Raw genomic sequence first — 25229 nt, 5'->3', positions numbered from 1 at the left:
GTTCCAGCATTTTGACCCCTGCAGTGCAGAAACAACAATATATCTCCAAATCAGGATGGTGTGAGACTTGGAGAGGAAAATGGAGACAGTGATGTTCCCATGCATCTGCTGCCCTTGGCCTGCTAGGTGGCAGAGGTTGCAGGTTTGGAAGGTGCTGTCTAAGGAGCCTTGGTGAATTCCTGCGTCTTGTGGATGGTACACATTGCTGCTACTGTGCGTCAGTGGCGGAGGGAGTGAATGTTTGTGGTGCCAATCAAACCAGCTGCTTTGTCCTGGATGTCGTCAAGCTTCTTGAGTGTTGTGGGAGCTGCACTCATCCAGGCAAGTGGAGAGTATTCCATCACACTCCTGACTTGTGCCTTGTAGATGGTGGACAGGCTTTGGTGAGTTAGGAGATGAGTTACTTGCCACAGGATTTCCAGCCTCTGACCTGATCTTGTAGTCGCAGTGTTTATATGGTGTTGCTGATTGATTTCTATTGATTGCTGAGTTTGTCGAAGTGTTGTGAGTTTCTTACTGATGTTTAAATTTTATGAAGTCGATTGTGATGTTCTTACCAACCCCCCCAACCTGACCTGTAGCATAATAGAGGGAATGAGTAGAGGCAGCACAAAGGAGGACGAGCTGCTCACGAGGAGGAGGAAGGGGGTGAAGAGCTTTCAGCAGGAGGCCGTATCCACCCGGGATCCTCGGCAAGAACCTCTCTTATCTTCACCTCAGTGAGGAACTGTGTGTACATGTAATGTCTCCTCTTGCAGACAAACTTGCAACCTCAGAGCAGGGCAGGGAAAGTCCCGCCAGCTGAACACAATAGTGGCTACGCACCTCTTCACATTGTGACCCTGCCAGATCTCCAAATTTGCTGTCCGCTGCTGGATAGGGAAGTTGACAGGTACTCTTTTTTAAAAATCAGGAATGGAGTCACATTGTATCCTTGCTGACCATAGAGAAGTAGATAGATTATGCATATGCTTTTTTCTAGGATTACTGTGGTTCTTCAGGGTGCTGGGTGCCATGGTTAACATGTATAATTTTTACAGGCACCATTTCTAAATGCTGAGATGTACCACAAGCTCAAAGGGTTCCACTCCCTGAATGTGTGGTTGGTGTGAGGCCATCCCCAGCACATCAGGCAGGTGATTACCCAGTATCCTGGCAGTGGCTTTATTCTGTACTAGTCTGCTATTTCCTCAGTATTTGAGTCACCACATCAAAGTAGAGGGTGGCTGTTGGATGACTAGGGCTATTCATTGACTGCCTGGCTCATGACTCTGGTGCGTAACCCAAGCATGTTTGGACAATGTGCATATGGAGCTATGCTGCCACATGAAAGTTAATGAAGCAGAACTTTGGGGTGTTTAAACAACACTTTCACTGCCTGGACTTCTATGGAGGAACCTTGTATTACTCACCAGAGCATGTGACATGATTCTTCATCCTGCATAACAATGCCATCATGAGGACACAATCCTTGCCACCAGGAATACAGTGAGCAACTGAGAAGGAAGAGGTGGAGAAGAGAAGGAGGAAGAAAAGGAGCAGGAGAAAGTGAGGGGGAAAACACTACAGACTTTTTCTGGCTGGGCCATCCCTAATTGGTTCATCCTACTGTGGTACCAGTGAACACAACCCCCATTCCCTATTCCATAACAGTCCCACACCTTATCTTCCCTCTGTTACTGACCATCCCAGCATTCACTTGGTCACAAAGCTGAAATAAAAGCCACCACAAAACAACAATTCCCATCCAATTTTATCAAACACACCATTTAATATTTCATGCAAAAGAGATCAGCTGTTCACTTGTGCATTCCCTTAGTGCCTGTCTTCTGTGTGTCTTTGCCTCTCAGTGCTCCTATACAGTACTACTCCACTGGCTGCACCATGCCTTGTGGAAGGCTGCAGACTTTAACTGAGGGAGACCACAGGATGACCTTGTGCAGCACTAGCCCTAGAAGGCCCAGGCTTCGGGCTTCACCACCTCAGCATGAGTGACAGCAGTCTGGGCTGGCTTGCTAAAAGACAACAGCAAGAGCACTGACAGAGTGGCAGTGGTGGGAGCATAAATCCTGTCATCATGAGTGTTCACAGGAGATTTATGCTGTTTCGAGTCACTATCAGATTGTACAGACCCTCCCCCATGCGCACCCCTCCCACCCCTCCTCCAAACCACACAGGGTGGCACCTCAGCTATCCTAGTAATCTGTTGGAGGACAGATTGATAGACTGCTGAGAGATCCCACCAGCCCCTTTGCACACTGGTATCCACAACCATGATAGCAGTAGTCTTGACATTCTTGGCAGCAATCTGAGCCTGCATGGTTTCAATCTGAATTCTACTGTAGAAATTAAACTTGGGTGTCTTCTGCTTGTGCGGCAATAGAAGTTGAGACATCAGTCATCAGACTTTCATTCATGTTTGGGACCGCAGTGTGTGGTAATAGAGTTGGTCACCAATCTACACTGGAACTGATGCACTCCAAGCTCTGTGCAAAGCCATGTGCAATGTTGGAGCTGGATTCCTCCATGCACCTTGACAATGTCAGTAGCCTTGCTGGCAGGCCTGCCAATGCACCAAGTATTTCAATGTCCATGCCCATCAGCCTTTTTCTGTATGCAGAAGAATGGCACTTAGTCATAATGCTCATTTAGAGAACTGGTGCAGACATGATGGGCCAAATGGCCTCCTTCTGCACCAGAACAATTCTATGGTTCTGTGAAGTCCTCATCTCTGCGCTCAGCAGCAAAACACGTGTACAATCTCACCCTCCACGGAGCTGGTGCATGAAGGACCACTAGTGCCTGTTGACTCACCACTGCAGATCTTGCCTGTACCTTCTAAAGTACATGTGGTGCTGTTATCTGAGCTGGTGGCTGAGAGCATAAGATTGTGTAACAGGGTTTCATCACCATCAGTCTCCAGCTTCCCAGACAATTTACTCTTCTGTAGCACTGTCTGACCAGGTGACAGTTCTTGAGTATCTGAAAGGAGAAAGACACAAAGTAGGTTTACAGTGAAGGAAAGGGAGTTGGAGCAGTTAGAGGTGTGTGTACACCATTTGCGGCCTATAAATCGGATGGAATTTTACGATGAGGGGGAAGTGAAATGTGAGAAGGATGGTCAGGTATGAGCATGCCATTGCCTTCAATGGTTTCAGCCATGCCCCTGGCCACAGCCTCAGTTGTGACTGCTCCAATGACGGTGACAACTGTTTCATGTATAAGGACAGCAGTCTTGCTGAGCATGTGTCTGTGAGAGGCTTTATTAACCTGATCTCAAGATGTCTGCCTCCAGAAACAGAGTGCCTCATGGCAGAGTCACATGACTATGCAAAGCAAGTTAGTCAGTACAGCATTGCATTTCCAAAACTCAAACATCCCCCTTTTCCTATTAAAAAAAGATACAAGCATCCCCCTTTTCATATTGAAAAATATTCAGACATCCTATTTTTTCCCCAGTTAACAAAATACATATTTGCATGCATTATCCTGTGTGAGTGTAAGTTTCTCAAGTTGCCCACTATATACCCACTGTTCTCATGCACTGACAACTATTTGGTCTACTATTTAGTCTCTGCACATGCATTGCAGACATAGTCTTTAAACTGTGCAGGTCTCCTAATGGAATGCATGTTTGTTGACATTGGCTGTACATCTGGGTGATGTTCCTTGTCAGGACAGTGTCGTTCTCATGACCCTTGTTGCCTTAGTGACTGTTGTTGTTCCATTGTGGTTGTTGGGGACTTGTGGGCCTCTGGGATTGATGGTAGTTCTGTACTCAGTGCAGCTGGTGAGATCCCTTCTCCCTGACTGGCTGATGCTGTGAAGGGACAGCTTCATTAGTTGAGCATATATGCCTGCAATTGCGTCTGTATATCTGATTGAATGTCTTCAACTCCTGCTTTGAGTTGCCAGCTGTGGAAATGTGGGTTATTCTTTCCTTCTGATAACTTTTTGTTGTCCCTGAAGTGGATTTGGCCAGATCTTGCACAGCTTCGTTCATTGAAGACTTCAGTTTATTGTGTGTTTTCAATGGTATAGACTCAGCTGGAATCTTGCCCGTCAGCTCTTCCAATTCAGCCCAGATGCGAACATTTCCTGTAGAACATTTACCTTTGGCTCAAGCATTTTATTGCACTGATGTAGTCGGCAACCATCTTGTAGTTTACTTGAATATTGCCCCCCTCTCTCTGGGGTCTTCTGTCTCTCTCTATCTGGAGTCTTTTGGTGCCTTCCCCCTGGGGTCTTTTTCTGCCAATTCCCTGGAATCTTTCATTGGCCATTCTCTGGCATGTTCAGGGTTACCGACCCAAGTTTTAGACTTGCTCTCGTTGAGATGAGTGGCCGTTGCATCCCATTTATGATCTGGAACTCGAGATCATCCTTCTTACTATTGCATTGGGCTCTCAGAATAATTTGTCTTCTTGGTATGAGTATCGTTCCATTGTTATGTCTCAATCTTACTTTTGAGGGCTTTATTTTCAGACCACCATTTTGAGCCATTTCACATAAATCTGTGAAAGTCATTATATTGCATGATGCACTTGTGTCTATCTGACACTTCTTATTCCCTTGATACTTTCCCTCTGCGGTCGTCATTGTAACAGACATAAACCAATTGTCATAAATATAAAAACAAAAAAACTGTGGATGCTGGAAATCCAAAACAAAAACAAAAACAGAATTAGCTGGAAAAACTCAGCAGGTCTGGCAGCATCGACGGAGAAGAAAAGAGTTGACGTTTCGAGTCCTCATGACCCTTCGACAGAACTTGAGTTCGAGTCCAAGAAAGAGTTGAAATATAAGCTGGTTTAAGTTGTGTGTGGGCGGGGGTGGAGAGAGAGAGAAGTGGAGTGGGGGTGTGGTTGTAGGGACAAACAAGCAGTGATAGAAGCAGATCATCAAAAGATGTCAACAACAATAGAACAAAAGAACACATAGGTGTTAAAGTTAAAGTTGGTGATATTATCTAAACGAATGTGCTAAAAAACCAATTGTCTCCTATCGACTTGACTGAACCAACCTGCTGTATGGTGTATAGTTCTTCATCAGACTCATCTGCTGATATCGGTCCAGTGGCCTCCTGTATCGGCTTGTTTTGCTTTCCTCTGGTCAAGTAATTGTATGCAAAATGATTTTGCTTCTTGCAATTAAAACATTGCTTTCCCCATTCTAGGCATATGCATGCTGACCTCCACAATATTTGCATCCTGCACTTTATCTGCGATTGCCCAGCTCTTTTGGCGTGGACTCTCTCTCAGCATAATGTATCTCCCGGCCTGATCTGCCATATATATATATACGCTCTAGCTGATGTTTCACAACTTCTGCATGCTGACACACAGCTATCGCTCTCTTTAGTGTCAGTTTTCTCACAGCTTTCGGCAGACTTGCTCTCACCGAAGGGTATTTCACACTTAAGGCCAGTCTATCTTTAATCAGATCATCTTTTAGCTATCCAAGTTTATGTGATTCTGCTAGGTGCATTACTGCTGTTCATTAGTTTTATTTTCATGCTGAACGTTAGTGTTGAATACATAATATTCATGTGTAACATGCTCAGGGTTCAAGATGTACATTCAAGGCTTTCAAAATCTGTCAGCTTTTTTCAATGCTCGTCAGTTATGTTTAGTGTGGTATACACTTTGTAGCTGTCCTTCTCCAGCAGTGTTAATAGTATGGTTACTCTCATCAGTTCAGGCTTGTTCGTTGAGTCTGTTGTAAACTCATAGCTTTGCCATTGTAAGTGGAAAAGCTGCTAGTTTTGCCATGCATAATTTTTCAATTCTACTAGAGATGGGATTGGAAAATTTACATTGTTTATTCGCTGTGGTAATTATGGTTTTATCTAAAGTGTAATATACCTTTAAGAAGAATGTTTGTTAAGGAAGATCACATGATCTTTAATACCCAATAGGAGAGCATGGGCTCCCTGAGTAGTTAGTAGTGTAGAGATAGAGTTTGAAATGAAAACACACGTATAGTTGCTGCTGAGTACCTTTGTAAATAAACTATAAGTTTTCCACCAACGTGTCTGCTGATCAACTCTATCAATGATACCAACTCAGTCAACTCTCATAACAAACTGGTGACGAGGGTCCCAAGGATCCAAAATTCACCCAGTATTTTTCACATACAGCCTCTGCTTGCATTTTCTTTGTCCTTTGCCTGTGCAGCCAATAATTTCACTTTCAACCTGTTCATGCTTTCCTTTTGTCCTTTTCTCAGCAGCTTTTTTTTTGCAGATTTGTACTTTTCTGTGTGCCTTCTTGAGCTGTTTCACTTGCTGTCTTGCAGCCTTTCTCTGTTTTCCTTTGTTCTTTCCAGTAGATTTTTTTGCAGCTTTGAACTTTTCTGTGTTCCTGGGTACTTAGTGTCTTCTCTGCTCCTTTTGCAGTGTTTAAAATCTATTTTTCTTCCCTTTTGTACACCATGTTTCATGTATAATGACAACAATCTTGCTTAGTGTATGTCATTAAAAGGCTTTATTGAACTGATCTCAAGATGCCTGCCTCCAGAGGGCAGATTGCTGCATGGCAGAGTCACATGACTAAGGGAAGCCAGTTAGTCAGCACAGTATTGCATTTCCAAAATCCAACCATCCTCTTTTTCATATAAAAGAAGATACAAATGACCACTGTCTCCTCCATGAGAATGAGGAACCGCAGCTGTGCCTGCCCCTGTCAGTTAGGTGCTGCTACCTCCAGTTGTGCATCACCTTATCCTACAAGAAAAATGGGTGTGTCAGTGAGTGTGGCAAAATGTATTTGGGTGAGTTGCCAGTAATTGCTGAATAGCTGGTAGTGTGTGTAAGCTATGAGATGTGGGTGTGTGGTTTGCAGGAGTGGGAAGTATGAACAGGTGAGGTGAAATTATGAATGTGAGGTATGAGAGGTGATCGATGGAGATTGTTGGTAGGTGAGTGAAGGCAAGGAGTGGTGAATGGAGCAATATCTGAGGCTAGTGGATCATTGGTAGAATATGACTTTTGGCATGACATTGACAACCTGTATGAGGGCATTAAACTTCTTTTGGCAAGCATCCAGGTCCTTGAGCCTATATTGTTGGCATAGCCTGTGATGAGTATCAGCTCCCGCTGCCACAGTGTCTGTCTGGAAGGTCTCCAGGTGCCTTGTGGATAGAGGACCTCTCCCCTTTTTCCACTCCTACACCAAATCCTCCAGAGCTGCAACAGGGAATCTTGCAGCCTGCTCTTTGGCCCATTGAGGCTTTATTCTGAGTTCTTTCTACTTGGACGCTCTTCCCCAGTCACTTGCAGAGCCTGCAGCAGCCAGAATGTATCTCCCTTTAAAAGGTGCAGGTTGGCTTTAATACTGCACACTAGCTGTAAATGGTGCTGACCTTGCACAAACTTATGTCTCCTGCTGCAACATGCAGCAGATCAGCACCTGCTGCAGGCTGCAATCATTTAAATGAACAGGAAGCATGAGGTTTGCCTGCTGCCTTTATGAGAAAGAAGTCATGCATTAATCGATCCTTGCAATTCATGCTTCTGTTTTTGGACCTGACCAACATTTCCTTCATAGTATTTGTTTTCCAGTTAGTGTGATAATTCCGTGACAATTGGCGTTGACATGATGGGTGACCAATGATGGGGTGAGGGAGTGGCTCAGTTGGGAATGCATCCAACCAGGGTTGACAACTGTACATAAGAGGCCAATTGTTGTATAGTAGCAGATGAAGTCGCCTGCATTCACTTGGAATTGGTTGAGATGATCTCAAATTCTGTCTTACAATCGGCAGAGTGGATACTTCTGTCTTCAGCTAAATTTGAACTGAATTTTACTGACTCACTAGCCCTGATTTTATAGTGAGAGTATTTACAGTGTGCATGATCCCAGGAAGTCCAGAAATGTTGAGGCTCAGTTGATTCTAGTGGCCATCTCATTAATCTTTTGCATTTCATGCATGCTTTGTAATGGATGGTATCAAGCTTCTTGAGTGCAGCTACACTCATCCAGGCAAGTGGAGAGTATTCCATCACACTCCTGACTTGTACTTGTTAGATAGTGGACAGGGTTTGGGGAGTCAGGAGGTGACTTACTCACTGCAGGATTCCCAGCCTCTGACCTGCTTTTGTAACTACAGTATTTATATGGCTAGTTTCTGGTCAATGGTAACCCCCAGGATATTGATAGTGTGGGATTCAGTGATGGTAATGCCATTGAATGTCAAGGTGGTTAGATTCCCTTTTGTTGGAGATGGTCATTGCCTGGCACTTGTGTGGTGTGAATTTTACTCACCGCTTGTCAGCCTAAGTCTGGATATTGTCCAGCTCTTGCTGCATTTGGACATGGATTGCAGCCATGCAATCTTCTTCCCCCACCCACCATGAATCCCGCTGATGGCGGGAGGGGATGATTCTTCCCAATACCTCACCAGCCTGTCCTCCTCTGGCCAAAGATATACCTCCTCCTGGCCTGAAGGAGAGGCTGTCACTGCTGCCCTGCTTAGGCCTCGGAATAAAATAGCAAATTGGCTCCCGATGGAGTAACTGAACCCAATTTCTATATTTGAAGAGCAGATTGATATAACACTGGGAAATGGTAGGAAGGTAATGGAGTCAGACGGGGTGAGTGACTGCCCTTATTTTAACTGCCTCCCAACTGCTTTCCACCAGAAGTTAAAATTGGGCCCATTGTGTCTTTTTATTTCTCTATCATCTCTCTCCCAAAGCAGATCACATTTGTATGTGGATAGCCCTGTTGTCATCTATACATTTTAAAAATAAATTTAGAAATTTCTGTGAGAATTGATTCTGCTGTTGGGAGAGATCAATCCCAATGATTTCTCAGTAAAATTGTGTTTATGTTCAGTTCATTTCTGGCAGCTACCTGCTTTACAATATCAGTAAAGGTTTCCGTGGAAACCCAAGTTTGTCTTGCTGTATTGTTCCATAGGTAAACCTTGACCATCACTATTGTTTAGAACCAACATTCCTTGTTTTGCCTGCAAAAAAATGCAAATTTTAATCAAGTTGACTTCAGTCCCTGGAATCAAGGTGCCTTATGTGTAGAATTTGTGCTGAGCTTCATGACAGATGAAGGTAAAATAATTCTCATCCTAATTGATGAGAGTTCTGGGCACAACAAAAAGACAGAGGTACCTGGGAAATCATTATCGGATTGAGGCGCTGGGCTATCTGTTGGGTAATAATGCTGTTGATTAAATGCGGACCCTGAAGCTATGAGAAAATCAAATGAATATGTATTGCCACCACCTGCTAATGTGAAGCAAGAGGTCCAGATTGTTTTGAAGAGGAAATTTTCCTCTCTGTGTTACAATTGTCATTGCCTCAAGCTCCGTCAGGCCACCAATAAGGCGGGTTAGACAGCTCAGCATTCCATCTCAACCTTGCACATCATTCTGCTTCTGCCATGACCCATGTACACATTAAAAATGCCAGGCCAGCTCATTCATGTTGTGAACCTCCTATTCGTATTGGAATATGGATTCAACCAACTACATTATTTCTTTGTGGGGAGGGGGTAGTTGGGTTCTGAGAATAAAAACAAAAAGAACAAGACTTGCATATATATAGCACCTTTCACAAACTCAGGATGCCCCAAAGCACTTTACACCCAATGAAGTACTTTTGAAGTGTAGTCACTGTTGTAATGTAGGAAATGCAGGTAACCAATTTGCACAGAGCAAAGTCCCACAAACAGCAATGTGATAATGACCAGATATTCTGCTTTCGTGACATTGGATGATGAATCATTATTGGGCAGGACACCTCCAAATAGTGTCATGTGATCTATTACGCCCACCTGAGATGGCAGACAGGGCCTCAGTTTATTGTCACATTGGAAAGACGGCCCCTCAATTCCACGGCTGGCACTGAATCAGAGCTTGTACTCAGTGACAGGGCCAAACCTTCGGACGAGATGCCGGGATAAAGCTGTCACTGTGACATGGCTGATGAACAGTTGTTTTTCAGAGGCAAGCCTATATTAGTGACTCCCAGGGGTTGGTATTAAGACTAATGATCTTTTTGATGTATATTAATAACCTTGACTTGGGTGTACAGGGAATAATTTCAAACCTTGCAGATGACATGAAACCCAGAAATATAGCAAACTGTGAGGGGATAGTAACAGACCTCAAAAGGACATAGCAGACTGGTAAAATGGACAGATCCACAGTAGATGAAATTTAATGCAAAGAAGTGTGAGGTAACACATTTTGGTAGGAAGGAGAAGGTGAGCCAATATGATCTGCAAGAGACAATTTTAAAGGATGTTCAGGACTAGAGAAACCTGGGAGTCTATGAACACAAGTCTCTGAAGGCGACAGGGGAAGTTGTGAAAGTTGTTAAAAAAACATACAGGATGTTTATCTTTATTAATAGAGGAATAAAATACAAAAGCAAAGAAATTATGTCCAATTCTAGGAACTTCAGCTTTGGAGGGATGTCAAGGACTTGGTGAGGGTCTAGAAGAGATTTGCTACAATGATACTAAGGATGAGGGATTTCAGTTATGTGGAGAGACTGGAGAAGATGGGATTGTTAGAGCAGATAAGAGTTCAGAGCAGATGTGTTAGAGTTGCTTGGAATTGTGAAGGATTTTATTAGAGTAAATATGAAGAAGCTGCTTCCAATGGCAGTAGGGTCAGTAACCAGAGGACACAGATTTAAGCTAATTGACAAAAGAACCAGAGATGAATGAGGAGAAGAAGTTTACATACTGAGTTATTATGAGCTGAAGTGCACTGCCTGGAAGGGTGTTGGAAGCAGATCTAATTGTAACTTTCAGAAGAGAATTGGGTAAATACTTGAAGGAAAAATTTACAGGGCTTTAGGAATAGAGCAGGGAGAGTTGAGTTTAATTGGATAGTTCTTTCAAAGAGCCAGCACAGGCACCCTAGCTGAATGGCCTCCTTCCGCGCTATATAATTCTATGATCTTTTAAAATTTGTTCATGAGATGTGTCTAGGCCAGCATTAATTGCCTATACCTTGTTCAGAGGGCATCTTAAGAGTCAACCACACTGTTGTAAGTCTGAAGTCACATGTAGGCCAGACCAGGTAAGGATGGTAGATTTCCTTTCCTAAAGGACATTAGTGAGCCAGATGGGTCTTTACAACAATAGTTCCAGATTTTTTAATGAATTCAATTCCACCATCTGCCATGGTGGGATTTGAACCCAGGTCCCAGGGCATTACCCTGGGTCTCTAAATTATAAGTCCAGTGACAATCACTACACCACCACCTCCCCCAAGTCTAAGGGTCTAAGATAGAGTATTGCTGATGCTTATTGTGTTTGTCTAAAAAACACATTTCAATGATATGATTTTTATTCATTCACCAGATGTCCCTGTTCCTAAGTGTCCTTGAGAAGGTGGCAGTGAGCCACTGCAGCCTGTTAACTTCCTGTAACAGTTTGGTACAACTGAATGTCTTACTAGCCTATTTCAGGTGATTTTTGCTCAAACCTCGATCCAGGGTGGGGTAAAATCTCCTTGGGGTAATAAGATAAAAAAGAAATATCTGGGGATTGTTTCTTTATGAGGTCTGATTTCAGGTGCTTGATTGTGCTGCATGGACATGTTTTGCAACATGTTTGTTGTTTTGTTTATTCTGGAGGCCTGCAGCTCCCTGGGGCAGCTGTCTGCCTTTACGGGGCTCAGTGGAAGCACTCACCAGCACCCGCAGTGACGTCAGCGTCCACCCTCTTCCCACCCCCACTGACAGTGCTGAGCCTTTCTCAGGGCATGTTTAACGCTGGCTGCCCGTTAATTGGCCCAGCCAGTGTGAAACCGTGGTTGGGGGCTGACCGTGGTCCAGGGCCCGTTTTCCGTCTGCTCCTGCACCCGCCAATCGCGTGTGCCCAACGAGCAAACAATTCAGGCCCAAGTAAAACTCAGTGGGATAAATCTTGACTCTGAAAAACAGTGTGTTTGTGTCATAGATGTTAAAATATCCAAGAAATCTGAAACACAACCACACTTGTGTCAACCCACCCATTTTCAGTTTAATGGAGGTGGGAAAAGGGGTGGGCAACTAACCAGCTGCTGGGATTTGAGCTATTATAATATGGATGCAAATCTTTGTTTTAACAGTTATTCTATTTTTAACCACAGGCAGCTGGTTTTTCCAGACATCAGGAAACCTGATAAGATGAGAAAAAGGAAGAGAGAGGGACTGAATCCAAGGGTGGGATTTTCTGCCCCCGCCTACCGCCAGGATTGTCCAGCCACCAAATCTCCCACCGTGGGTCCTGCCACGACGGAGCCGCAAAATCCGGGTCCATGAGGTGAGTGCCTTTACAGCACTGCTTGTGGGCCAGGAGGAGCAGGAATGTTTATTCCAAGCCCAACAAGCTACCTAATAATACCCCCTTCCCCCCCTCCCCTTACTGCCTCATCCCCTATCTGTGAGGTAAATCTATGCCCAGTTCTTTTACAAGTTCTTTTGGCCCAGGATTCCAAAGTAACAATGATTTTAGATAGTTTCTAAATTCAATTTATTGTCCCAATTGTAGTATTCAGATATAGGAAGAGTGGCAATATTGTGGCTGAAAGTTCCCTTCGCTGACAGTCACATGACAAGTGATCAGTCTGTAGCTGAATGTAGTCAGTCCGTTGATCAAAGCTATTCCTTCTGTCTTCTCTTTGTTCTCCCTCTTGACTGTTAATTTCTATATACCTTAAGCAGGGCATGTTGGAATGCTCCTTTCGAGTGAGATGGATGCCAGTAAGTCAAGAACACATTGTTTATCTGCTTTGAAACACCATCCACTGCCTCCTTTGATTACCAGTCCTGCCAATATGGCAGTGCTGAGTATTCTTTTAAGATTTCTACTCCTCACAGTTATTAACGTTTTTGTGTGACATCATATTGGAATATGTGCTGCAGGTCTCAAACATGTATTATAAGCCAGACAAAACAACTTTCCTTATCTGCTGTTTCATCCTGTGGGCAAACACACTGTGCTGATCACCAGGTAGGTTAACATTGTGTCCACAGAATGTCCTTGCCTCTGATTCAGACCTAATTGCAAGGCCCCCTGAATCTTTTAGTCAAATCATATCAGGTTCTGATTGGTCAGCTAACACTCACAACATTTGGCCAACTGAATTTGATTGCGGCTGTAGGTCAATCTTTATTAAATCAAACAAAAATACTTTATTTACTTCTCACAAGAGTCCAAGCTGAACACTCCACTTAGAATTAAACTACAGACATGATCCTTTCGCATCCTAGTGTTGAGGTACGTTTTATAAAAATAATATCAGAACATTCTTTCCATCAACTGAAAAATATAATCACGGTTTGAAGTTCAGTCCATAATGTTCAGTTTGGCTGGGTTTAAACGACTCTTAGCGGAGGAGCCACAAGAACAACACCATCACCACGAACAAACAGCATTAGGATGTTTCTCTTGGTGGATTTGTATATCTCCTCATACAATTCCTCATCAATTTCTACAGTCGTAACAGTTTCTTTAACATCTCCCAAAATCATGTTTAAATGCTGATCAAAGGCGTGTAGTCTTCCTCGAAGCTCTCTGTTGTTTATCATTTTCACGTAGAATCGCTCGTCCAGACTAAGCCTGATCAGGTTGAGAGGCTCCTCAACTGTGTTGGTGGTTTGTGGCTGTTCTCCTTCCGCCGCCATTTGTGGCTGTATCTTTACACACTCTGAACTATTGCGAATAATTATATGCAGCTAGTAGGCATTAACAGGGAGTTCACCTAAGCCCCTATAAAGAGAAACAGGCTAAAATGGTGGTTGTTGGGCTAAGAGATGCATGCTAGTAATGTGTAACTCTGTGGCCAGGATTTTATGGCCTCTCCTGCTCGATGGGATATTTCGATCCTGCTGAACTGAATCGAGGTTTAAATGGCTCGCTGCATCTGCCGGGGGAGACATGCGGCAGAGGGGCAGTAAAATCCTGGCCTGTAAATAAATATGAAAGTGTGTAAAGATTGGCTCCAATTTTATCCTTCACCAACTGGCTTTCTGGGATAGAGCAAATAAGACATCTGGATTACTATTGGACGTTGCCCTAATCTGGAACACCACTTCACCAACCACCATTGGGCCACTACCCTACTGCCCTCCCACCGATGATTTTTGAATACCACCCCCGCAAAATAATATGGGAGCTAACCCCTCTGACTGAGACCTCCCCCACCCCCAGCACTAACGGATATCCCTGTGATCGGGGCCCTTCCAACAATGAGGTAACCCTGAATCTGGGCATCTTCACCCCTCGTCACCCAGGCTCTTCCCACAATCCAGATCCCACCACAGCCCCACAACCTGGGATCCGATCACCCACCACCCCTCCCCAAAATCTATTTCACCCCCTCAATAGGTCCACCTGCTTTCAATGGCTTCAGCCATGTGACTGCTTCCGGCCTGTGGGCTGGAACCCCCTGTCCCCAGCAAAAAAAATGGCATCTGTTAAGTTCTGCAGGACATTTAGCAAACTTATTCTTCTGAAGGATGTAACAATAATATTGCCCCCTCTCTGCACAGAACTTGATTGCAAGCAAAATTTCCAGCCAATAAAGCTGTGCTCTTGGAGCAGAATTTTGCTAGATTGGAGTATTGGTAGGATCTGGTATCTCCCTCTAACACTCTATCCTTTTCCTGCCTAGAATCAATATATTGCCAAACACATTTTTAATGAAAGCAGCAGCCATTTTAACTCCTGTCAATAAAGCACAATCGTTGTTGGTAAAATCGCCCAATCTTCTGTACAAATATTGTGCACTAGACATGCTACTTTCATTCCCTGTCACATCCGATGATCTACAAATCCATGGATATGAAATGAATAAGAAAATGGGATTCTTGCAAACCATTAATCTGATCACTTTGACATTTTTTGCTCTCTGTTGGATGATTCAAGCTGAAGCAAGCCCACTGAAGAGATGAAACTTGCAAATTTAAATGCAATGGTTTGTTAGCGTTAACAATAGATAATAGAATGGAAAAGCTGCTTTACTATTTCTTCTCCAAGACCTGTGCTGACACCTGTTCCATTCCCCTCCCTTCCATCCTTTACTTTGACCTTTCTCTCTCACTCCACTTTCCCCCCACCCTCTTTCTTGCCATGTTCCTACCCCTCTCTATACTTTCCCCCTATTTTCTCTCTACCTCCATTCTCTGCTCACTCTCTTTTGCCTCCATGATTCTACCTCTCTCGCTTTACCTCTACTTTCTAGGGAATAGTGCAGAAGTAGTTACATCCTCCACTTTGAGACATTTTCTGTCCATGTGCATTAAACTAATTGCACATAGATCAAATAAATGGGAACTGAGAAGCAAGATTTAGAAAACTTCTGTTCAATACGGCTCTAGTGGGAAATGCACATTAATCACTATTCACTTGGAACAGGACATTAAAGAGATCTGTTTCTTGTTTACAAGTGATGAAGTAATATTGGTTAACACGTAGTGCTGGTACTAAGTAGTCTTTAATTAGTGTCTAGGTTGATTGCGTTTTTTCCAGTAGTTTTGTTATTATTTTTCATGATTAAATGTTAATGGCTGCTGCCTTGAATCTTGCACCAGTGCACCGGGTATGAGCTAGAACTCTGCTAAAGTTTACACTGTGGAACGGGATGCAGAAGCAAGCAGACCACTGATCTGCAGTGGTGTGTGACAGTCTTGATTAGTTGGGTTGGTGCAACCGTTGGACAGATGTGCACTGAACATTTCAATGAGGTGATAATGAACATTGTGATTGGTTCAGTTCGTATTTGACTCCTTGTTGAATTTGAAAGTTCCTATAACTTTTTTCCAAGGCATTTAAAATATCCCAGCATGACTCTGGTTAGTTACAGGCAGGCGCACGGAGACTCTCTTAATGAAAATGGTTAGAAGATTCTTATCAGAAATTAAGTTAGTTGAAGAATCTCATGAGCAGAGACAGGTTGAAGAGCTCAAAATGCAGATTAATATTTCTGAAAACTGAAGGGGAAAGACTGTGGGGAGTGTTTTATGGAGCCCATAAGAGCAGGAAATGTGGCCTGTGGGGTGACAATGAGGTGGAATGTGAAATTGTGATTTCCCAATAGTGGGCTGAGATAAAGTTAGTGGTGTGTTTGAGGCATGAGGAGAATTAAGCCGGCCTGTGGTGGTTTTGTACTTGTAATACCATGCCATGAATACTCATTAACGTGAAACAGTTTTCAATAACCTCCTGCCCTCGGGATAAACTCACCGGTGCACAAGAATCTCATGGCACCTGGTTCACAATTCAAGGTGGAGTGCATCAGTCAGCCTCATGCAGCTGTGACTAAGTTAAGCAGGTTTCCATGTTGAACTCTTTATCACAAGGCAAAGATTGGTGCTCAGGTGCAGGGTGGTGCGATGGAAGGAAGGGCCGAGCGTCCTGGATGTGGTTGTCCTGTAAAGGGGTGGGGGTGGGTGACTTAAGCAGGAATTGAAAGATTGATGAAGGGCCTGAAGGGGTTGGTGTTATCAATGGTGGGTTCCTGAGGGGCGAATTGGGGGTGGAGGGAGCAGTCACAGCCAGAGGGGATGTTGTACTCAGCATGGGGGCAGTTCCAGAGTCGGGGTCAGGTATTGGAAGGTCTCAAGGGGTAGCAAACAAAAGCACAGAGGAGGATAATGGGAGTTGGCATTGCGATGGTCATAGGAATAGGCCCGGGGAGGAGAGATGCAATGTGTGGGAAATGGTAATAGCATGCAGGGTAATGGCGGGGGAGACTCAAGAGTAACAGAACGGAGGAGAAAGGTTATGTTGGGTGGGTCATGGGTGATAGGGGAAAACGTGAGGGTGAGAGGGAGAGGGTAAAAAGTACAAGATTTGAATGTAACATTCACCTTTGTCTGTGGCACATTAAAAATGCATTTTCAGTTGCAAGGATCGCAGACCAAAAATGGTAGGAAGGTCATTTTGGTGGGTGCAGTTCATGTTACATACAACCGGCTGATTAAAGGGACACTCTAACCATTTGTTAAGTGGATAAGAAGCATGGGCAAGCATGCTGTTGCATGTGTGGCAGCTCTCTTCACACAGTGCAATTACTGATTTTCCAGGAAACGGTTGGAGAGAATGTGAAGGAGAACTCTTGCTGTCCAAAACAGAGGCTGCAAGGCCAACAATGGGTAGCACCAGAGGGGGAGGTTGGTCCAAGTGAGGCATCCAGGGAAGATAACAGTGGCGCATCAACGCATCCCAAGGATGAGAACAAACTACCTCCAGATTTCAGTGAGGCATCCCCAGAGCGAGGCAGAGGAGAGCTACAATCATGCTCAAATGTCTACTTGAGCCATCATAGATTACATCATTGGGCTTCCTAAAATGTACTTCTGCTACTGTGACCTGTCTTGTGGGCTTTGCAATACGGACCCCAGCGGGTGCTCTGAAGGTTTAGTGTGCTGTTGTGCACTGCGCAATCTGGTGCTGCAACATGGACAGATGTTGCTGGGGGAAGAGCGCGAGGAAGATCAGCCCTCCTCAGATGATGAGGATTTGTGGGAGCATAAGGAGGAGCCCATGAATCCAAATGAGCCTTTCATGAATGCCAGGGCTCTGGAGAGACTTGCAAGGGATTCCAGGGACAACCTGATCTACACAAGGTTCGCACAACAATGACACTTTTGCTTGACCATGGCTCCATTGGTTGACTTCCATTGCCTTCCTTGAGTGTAGACCTAATCCTACCATTCTCCTTTGCTGACTTAATGCTAAACCTGTGTCCTCTACCACCTAAAATTGAATGGAGAGCAGAGCTTTGTCAAAAATACTTGCTGCTGCTGGTACATGGGATTATGGCACGGCTGATGGTAAATGCTGAGCTCCCCAAGTCCCAGAGGGAAACTTGAAACAGTTGCCAAGATGGTGTTTGCAATTTCTATGGTATGAAGAGAGGTTCCGAAATCAGGAAATTATGTTCCTGACTACTTGTGATGATTTTACAGTAGAGTGAACATTTGTTAAAAGAAAATAAAGAAAAAAGAAACATAATTACACTTAAACACAAGAATGGCCTCACACAGTAAACATCACTTTAAAACAGTTCACAAGACTTAACTTAATTACCCTCAGAGCTAAGCATTCCCTTTTCTGTTCAGATTACAAAACCTATAAAATTCCAGTAATTTTTAACCACACAGCGCTTTTTCTCTTGGGATGTCCTCCAAGGCTGACCACAACTAGGTCTTCAGGTCTGTCTTGTTCATATTGTCTTCTGGGAGGTCGGGCCAGCTATCTTGCTGTTTTCTGGGAGACCTAAGCAGCTACCCCCTCACATAGGGAAGGAATGCATTGAAGGAAAAAATGAAGCCTTTGACCTTGCTATTGTCTCAGTCTCTTTAGAAATGCTTTCTTCCCAAACTTGATTAGCCTCTATCTTACTTTAGCTCTTAGTTTTTTTTTAAATTAAACTTACCCTATCTTTACTTTACTTACACCTTTTAGAACCTTTGAAATAAAACAACTCAGTTCTAAACTACTCCTGTTATTGTTTTACGGAGCTCTGATTGAATTTCTCTTGGTTCATTAACATCTCAAAACGACTACTTACTAGAGTCATAGAGACCTATAGCACAGAACAAGGCCCTTCGGCACATCGAGTCTGCGCCAGTCAACCAAGAACCTAACTATTCTAATCCCATTTCCCAGCACTAGGCCCATAGCCTTATAAGCTATGTCATCACAAGTGCACATCCAAATACTCCTTAAATGTTATGAGGGTTTCTGCTTCTACCTCCCTTTCAAGCAATGAGTTACAGGTTCCCACCACCCTCTGGGTGAAAGAAATCCTTCCTCACATCCCCTCTAAACCTCCTGCCCCTTACCTTAAATCTATGCCCCCTAAAGTTAGCTGTAGACTCTTGCAGTCACTCCAGCTCTTACTCCAATTACCATATTTACACCCCCTGTCTTTCAGTACATAAAAATATGACAGGGTTATTAACAAGAAAAATATAACAACTGTTTGTTTTCTTGACAGTGGATATCCATATAACAGCCCAATTATTCTGCTCCAGCACCATTGTTCAAGTGCTTTGAATGCAACTGCACCTGTCTTATTTATATCCACTGAGAGTTAATTGGGCCAATATCCTCTAGAGTGCATAGGTGGGGGTGGGTGGAGGCAGGGCGGAGACACTGGCAGCTGTGCCTGCATTTAAAGCCATGTTCCACAGAACAATCATCACAGAAGTAACAATTCACATGAACATGCACGGAAACACCACACATCTCATTCAGGAATAATGTCTGTGTCCCTATCTCCTCTCTAGCCATCACATTTTGAGGAACATAAGCCACAGAAAGTCAGAAGAATTACAAACAATTACAGAAAACTAATTATTTTGTGCATATTTTAACAATGAGACAGACATGGAAAAATCACCCATGTCACTTTAGTGCTCATACTTTTTTCAATTTTATTTTTCTACCACTACGTCTAGGTGCAACCCCAACATCCGCAGCTGAGGTGGAGGCGGTCTGCTCAGTATGATGCCCTAGTGCCTTGGATGACCAAGGGTGGGGCATGCTCTGGAGGCACCGGGCCTTGAGGGCTCTAGCCAAAAGAGGATCTCCTGCACTGGTGCAGGGGCAACCCCCTTGGGCACAACTGCTGGAGCTGTTGAGGTCAATGGTGGAAGGGATAAGAAACAATGCTAACCTGGGATATCCCGAGATGAAGAACCCAGAAAATTTGCATACACTCCTCTTCCACCTCTGTATGAAAAGCACCTCCCTGGCTCCCTAAGAGAAAGAGGCTGCTGGAGGGAGGTCCAGGTGCCTCGTCCCTCTCTCATTGCCACCACTGCACTGAGCCCACGGCTAGAGCAATGGAATGCAGGTCAGAGAGCCTATGGATAAATGCTTGACCTGGCTCTCTATCCTCTCCATGGATGAAGCCATGCACTCTAATGCTTCGGACATGGTATGCATGGACTGCCCCATACCCCGCTCAAAGCTGTGCATAATTCCTGGCATCTCTGTCATATTTTCCCTCATCTCTGCTGTATGTCCAGCAGACTTGTGGCCGTGACCAGAGGCCCATCAGAGCTGTAGAGCTCAGTAGGGGCCTGATCTCCAGCAGTCCTCTAATCATCTGGGGACCCAGCTGTCACATATTCCTTCAACTGCTGGGGTGTGTCTGTGGTATGCTAACCAGGTTGTGCTCCAAAATCTACATACAAACCCTCCAGGGACAGTGTGGGGACAACTGTGTTGGCGGAAGTGGATGATGAGGCATTTGACAATGCATGCTCTGGGGCACTGGCTGCTTTGTCCCCAGAGGTGGGATCTTCTGGCTCCTCCCTTGGTTGCGGCCTGGTCCTTGGATAGTGATGACCTGTAGTAGAGAGCAAAAAGAATCAGGTTGAGAATCATCACATTTTGAGTGCTTCACATTTCATCCCATCTACGCTGTGTGCCCATATGCCATAGCAGGATGCTTGTCTCTCCCTCCTTACTCCTGATTGGTCCAGCCTCATCATTTGCCCTGTCCTCACCAGCAGTCTCCATTGCCTCCTCATTGCTGGCTGTGAGAAGCCTCAGCTTTGGAACTCCTTCTCCTGTATGTTTCCTCTTATGGGAACACCAAGGTTGCTCACCTCCTCTGCCATCTCCATCCAGGCCATCTTGTTCCGGCAGGAGGGCCTTCTGATGCCTTATTTGGCTAGGCGCACCTCCCGCTTTTCCTGAAGGCCTGTAGGAGAAATTTCAGGAAGGCATCACTGAACTGTAGGGCTGATCTGCTTGGCAGTCACTGACCTCTGTGAAGAATATGGCACCCTCAAGCTGTGGGTCATCCTGGCACTGATGCACAGACTCCCTGTTTGAACAGGGGGCACTTTAAGCAGCTGTCCCTAGATGCAGCATTGTCAGATGACAGCAGATTTCACCAATGAAAACTTTCCTCACTGTTAAATCGGGAGTGGTTTGCATACATGCCGCCTGCACTTGGAATTTTAATTATACTCGCCTGGCAAAAAGAGAGAAAGTGGAAGTGGTGCTCAGTTCTGGTTATGATGGTCAGGATGACATGCTGGCATTTTTGTAATTAGAGCATTTATAAAATATTAGACATTATTGGATTATATAAATCCAATATTTAGAAACAATTTTATTGACTTGAATTAAATAAGACCTTCTACTATAATGTCATGCCCAGTAAAGGCATGTCCTGTTCAAAACTTTAAGGATGGACTGCATTCAATATATACTTTCCCAGAACTGTCTTTTATTTAAAAATGGACACTAACAAGGTGGATAAGATAGCTATCAAGGACAGGTGACTTTTGCAATTTCTGCCTCATGCCTCCAGAAAGTTCCTGATTCAATGACCTTCAGCGGGGGCCTCCTCATTGAATGGACTTACCGAGGCGGAACACATCTGCTATTTTTGTGATTTACCCAAAATTCAAAATTAAAAGCCTTCAAAATTTCATATCTCCAAGTTCAAAATTTAACAGAAGAGAGTTGTGGGAGCCAGTTAACCACATGTGGGTTTGAATGCCCATCAACTTTCTCCCATTGTATAGCAATGGCTTTGGACTTCCAAACCATTTTGGGTGAACAATAGCAGTTGACCATGTGACTGAAACTGTCTTCAGATAATGAGTTCTATTATCCCAAGAACCAGGGTGAAACTGGTTAGTCTATGCAAGAATAGCATCTAGAAAGAACACCAACTGCAGAATAGCAGCTGCAGACTAAGGCTGTAACACCTATGTCTTTTCAAAACCTGGAGACTACTATATCTTAAAAGACTCCAGCTTGGTTCCTAAAAGCCCACCTTTAAAGAAACCTGACCCCCTGGTAAGGAAGACTATAACCAACTAGGTTTGTGATCTTTTGAACATCCATCTCTTTAAGGGAGTCCCACAATAATCCCACATACCCAACTCCATCTATTGGAACCATCTAAACTAGCCTTTCAGAATGAAAGCGCCACCTTTAGCAGGCCCCCAACATCTATTTTTCCTAAGATGAGTGAACTATGAATTATTGTTTCGTTTACAATTTGTAATTTTGCACTGTTCTCTTTAACTGTACCTTTATCGAGTATGTGTGTATGTGTGAATGAAGTAACATTTTAAACTTTTGGGGTGAATGTGCAAGTAAATAATCCTCTTTATTTAAGCCTACAAAAGCTTGCTGCTGCTATTTAAATTAAGTGCAAAAACTCCCAGGGCTAAGAAACACACACATTTTCCTTTGCAAGGAACACACTGATTACAGCCAGTAAGGAAAGGGTGTTGGGGCTTCAATTTCTTTCCCATCCCTGTATGTAACAATAAATATAAAGCCATTACTAAAATTATATTTACTTGTTTTTATATACAATTAAGTGTTCTTTTATTTTAAAATTTAAGCATGGTATACTTTAATATGTTACTGGTTTCAAAGACTGAAGTGAGGTCTGCTGGTGGGATGAGAAGGAATGCATTTTTGGAGGAACTTCACTTGGATAAGGTGTTAAACAAAGGCTGCACCTTCTGGTTCAGGTGTCTGTAAAAGATCCGTTGGCAAAATTTTGAAGCAGACCAGGGGACGTCTCCTCAGTGTGCTGGCTGATATTTATCTCTCAACAGACACTGAAAACATTTATCTGGTCATTTATTTCATTGCTCTTTATGCAGCTTTTCTTTGTGCAGATTGGCTGACCTGTTTATTGCATTGCAGCAGCGACTACACTCCAAGAGTAAGTCATTGCTTGGTCATGAAAGTTGCTTGATTAATACGTCTTCCTTTCTTAATCACAGTCAGTGTTTACTATTTGATATTACCAAAACCACAGTTCGATCTTGGGAGAAAGTTAAGTATTTAAGGGACATACTTTGCAATAGGAGTGCCAGAATAAAATCCAGTAAGAATTTTAAAAAGGACATTAAAATGTGATAAGGGCATAATAAGGATAATTAGATTGTTCGGTAAATTTTTTGTAGCATTTTGAATGGCACCAACTTCTCACAAACAACAAAATCTGCAGTTATTTATGAACTCTGACCTCATCACAGCCTTGGTGCCAACATGGACAAAACAGCTGAACTCAAGGGGTGAGGTGAAAGTGACTGCCCTTGACACTAAGGGTGAATTTGACCAAGTGTGGCATCAAGGAGTCCCAACAAAATGGGAGTCATTGGGAGTCGGGGGAAAACTCTCCACTGGTTGGAGTCAGACCTAGCACAAAGGAAGATGATTGTGATTGTTGGAGGTCAGTCATCTCAGCTCCAAGACATCACTGCAGGAGTTCCTCAGGGTAGTATCTTAGGCCCAACCAACTTCAGCTGCTTCATTAATGACCTTCCTTCCATCATAAGTTCAGAATTGGGGATGTTCGCTGAGTAAAGCCATTGAAGAGCAATTTGTCGGAATGACACCTGGGCTTAAAAGCTTCTATTATGAGGAATGGTTGAATAAACCTGGCTTGTGTTTTCCCTCAAGTTTAGAATGTTGAGGGATAGTCTCATTGAGGTGTTTAGGATTTGACATGGTAGATACAGGATTGTAGAACAGTACGGCATAGAAAGAAGGCCATTTGTCCATTTGCACAATGTTCAGCACCATTTGCAACTCCTCAGATACTGAAGCAATCCATGTTCAAATGCAGCAAGACCTGGATAATATCCAGGCTTGGGCTGACAAGTGGCAAGTAACATTCGCGCCACACAAATGCCAGGCATTGACCATCTCTAACAAAAGAGAATCTAACCATTGCCCCTTGACCTTCAATGACATTACCATCACTGAATCCCTCACTATCAACATCCCGGGGGTTACCATTGACCAGAAACTGAACTGGACTAGCCATATAAATACTATGGCTAGAAGAGCAGGTCAAAGCCTAGGAATCGAGAGACAAGTAACCCACCTCCTGACTCTCCAAAGCCTGTCCAGCAAGGCGCAAGTCAAGAGTGTGCTGGAATGCTCCCCACATGCCTGGGTGAGTGCAGCTCCACAACACTCAAATAGCTTGGCACTGTCCAGTACAAAGCAGCCCACTTGCTTGGCTCCACACCCACAAGCATTCACTCCCTCCACCACCAACACACAGTGGCAGCAGTGTGTACCAGCTACAAGATGCACTGCAGGAATCCGCCAAGGCTCCTTAGTCAGCACATTCCAAACACACGACAACTACCATCTAGAAGGACAAGGACAGCAGACACATGGGAGCACCACCACCTGGAAGTTCCCCTTCAAGTTAGTCACCATCCTGACTTAGAAATATATCGCCATTCCTTCACTGTCACTGGGTCAAAATCCTGGAATTCCCTTCCTAGCAGCACTGTGGGTGTACCTACACCACATGGACTGCAGCGGTTCAAGAAGGCAGCTCACCACCACCTTCTCAAGGGCAACTAGGGATGGGCAATACATTCTGGCCTAGCCAGCGAAGTCCACATCTCAGGAATGAATTTTTAAAAGTGAACCAAGCATAGATGTTGTATGTAATGGTGAAAAATGATTTTCCTTTCACAAATAAGACAATGTAAATGTAACTGGCTCTCTGAATTTGAGTTTTGTATCTTCCTAAGCTTTTAGAAAATGAAGGAGGAAGGAGGGCAAGAGACAAAGGTTGGAGCATTTTCAGCCATCTTCAGCCAAAAGTGCCAAGTGGATGATCCATCTCGGCTCCTCTGGAGGTCCCCAGTATGACAGGTGCCAGTCTTCAGCCAATTTGATTCACTCCATGTGATATCAAGAACCAGCTGAAGGCAGTGGGTACTGCAAAGGCTATGGGCCCTGAAAACATTCCAGCAATAGTACTGAAGTCTTGTGCTCCAGAACTAACCATGCCCTAGCTAAGCTGTTCCAGTAGACCTATGTGACAATGTTGTAAATTGTCCAGGTATGTCCTGTCCACAAAAAGCAGGACAAATCCAACCCAGCCAATTACCTCTTCATCAGTTTGCCCTTGATCATCAGCAGAGTGATGGACAGTGTTGTCAACACTGCTATCAAATGTCACTTACTCTGAAATAGTCTGACACTCAGTTTGGGTTCCACCAGGGCCATTCAACCCCTGAGCTCATGACAAAATGAAATGAGAGTGACTGCCCTTGACATCAAGGCAGCATTTGACTGAGTGAGGCATTAAGGAACCTGAGCAAAACAGGAGACAATGGGAATCGGGGGAAAACTCTCCGCTGGTTGGAGTCATACCTAGCACAAGAGAAGATGGTTGTGACTATTGGAGGTTAATCATCTCAGTCCTGGGACATTGCTGCAGGAGTTCCTCGGGGTGATGTC

The 25229-nt window shown here is 44.0% G+C and overlaps 1 protein-coding gene across 1 annotated transcript; it reads right to left on the bottom strand.

Moving 5' to 3' along the window:
- Window positions 1-13275: 13275 nt before the first annotated feature.
- Window positions 13276-13642, bottom strand: LOC121287468 (U6 snRNA-associated Sm-like protein LSm3). The gene has a single exon (XM_041205378.1). It carries the CDS (start codon window positions 13640-13642, stop codon window positions 13334-13336), a length of 309 nt encoding a protein of 102 aa, XP_041061312.1. The 3' UTR covers window positions 13276-13333.
- Between the last annotated feature and the right edge of the window lie 11587 nt (window positions 13643-25229).

This window comes from Carcharodon carcharias, chromosome 14 (assembly GCF_017639515.1).
Source record: "Carcharodon carcharias isolate sCarCar2 chromosome 14, sCarCar2.pri, whole genome shotgun sequence".
Taxonomy (NCBI): domain Eukaryota; kingdom Metazoa; phylum Chordata; class Chondrichthyes; order Lamniformes; family Lamnidae; genus Carcharodon; species Carcharodon carcharias.
Note: the sequence above shows the minus strand (reverse complement) of the source record. Positions and strands in the feature narration are given on the sequence as shown.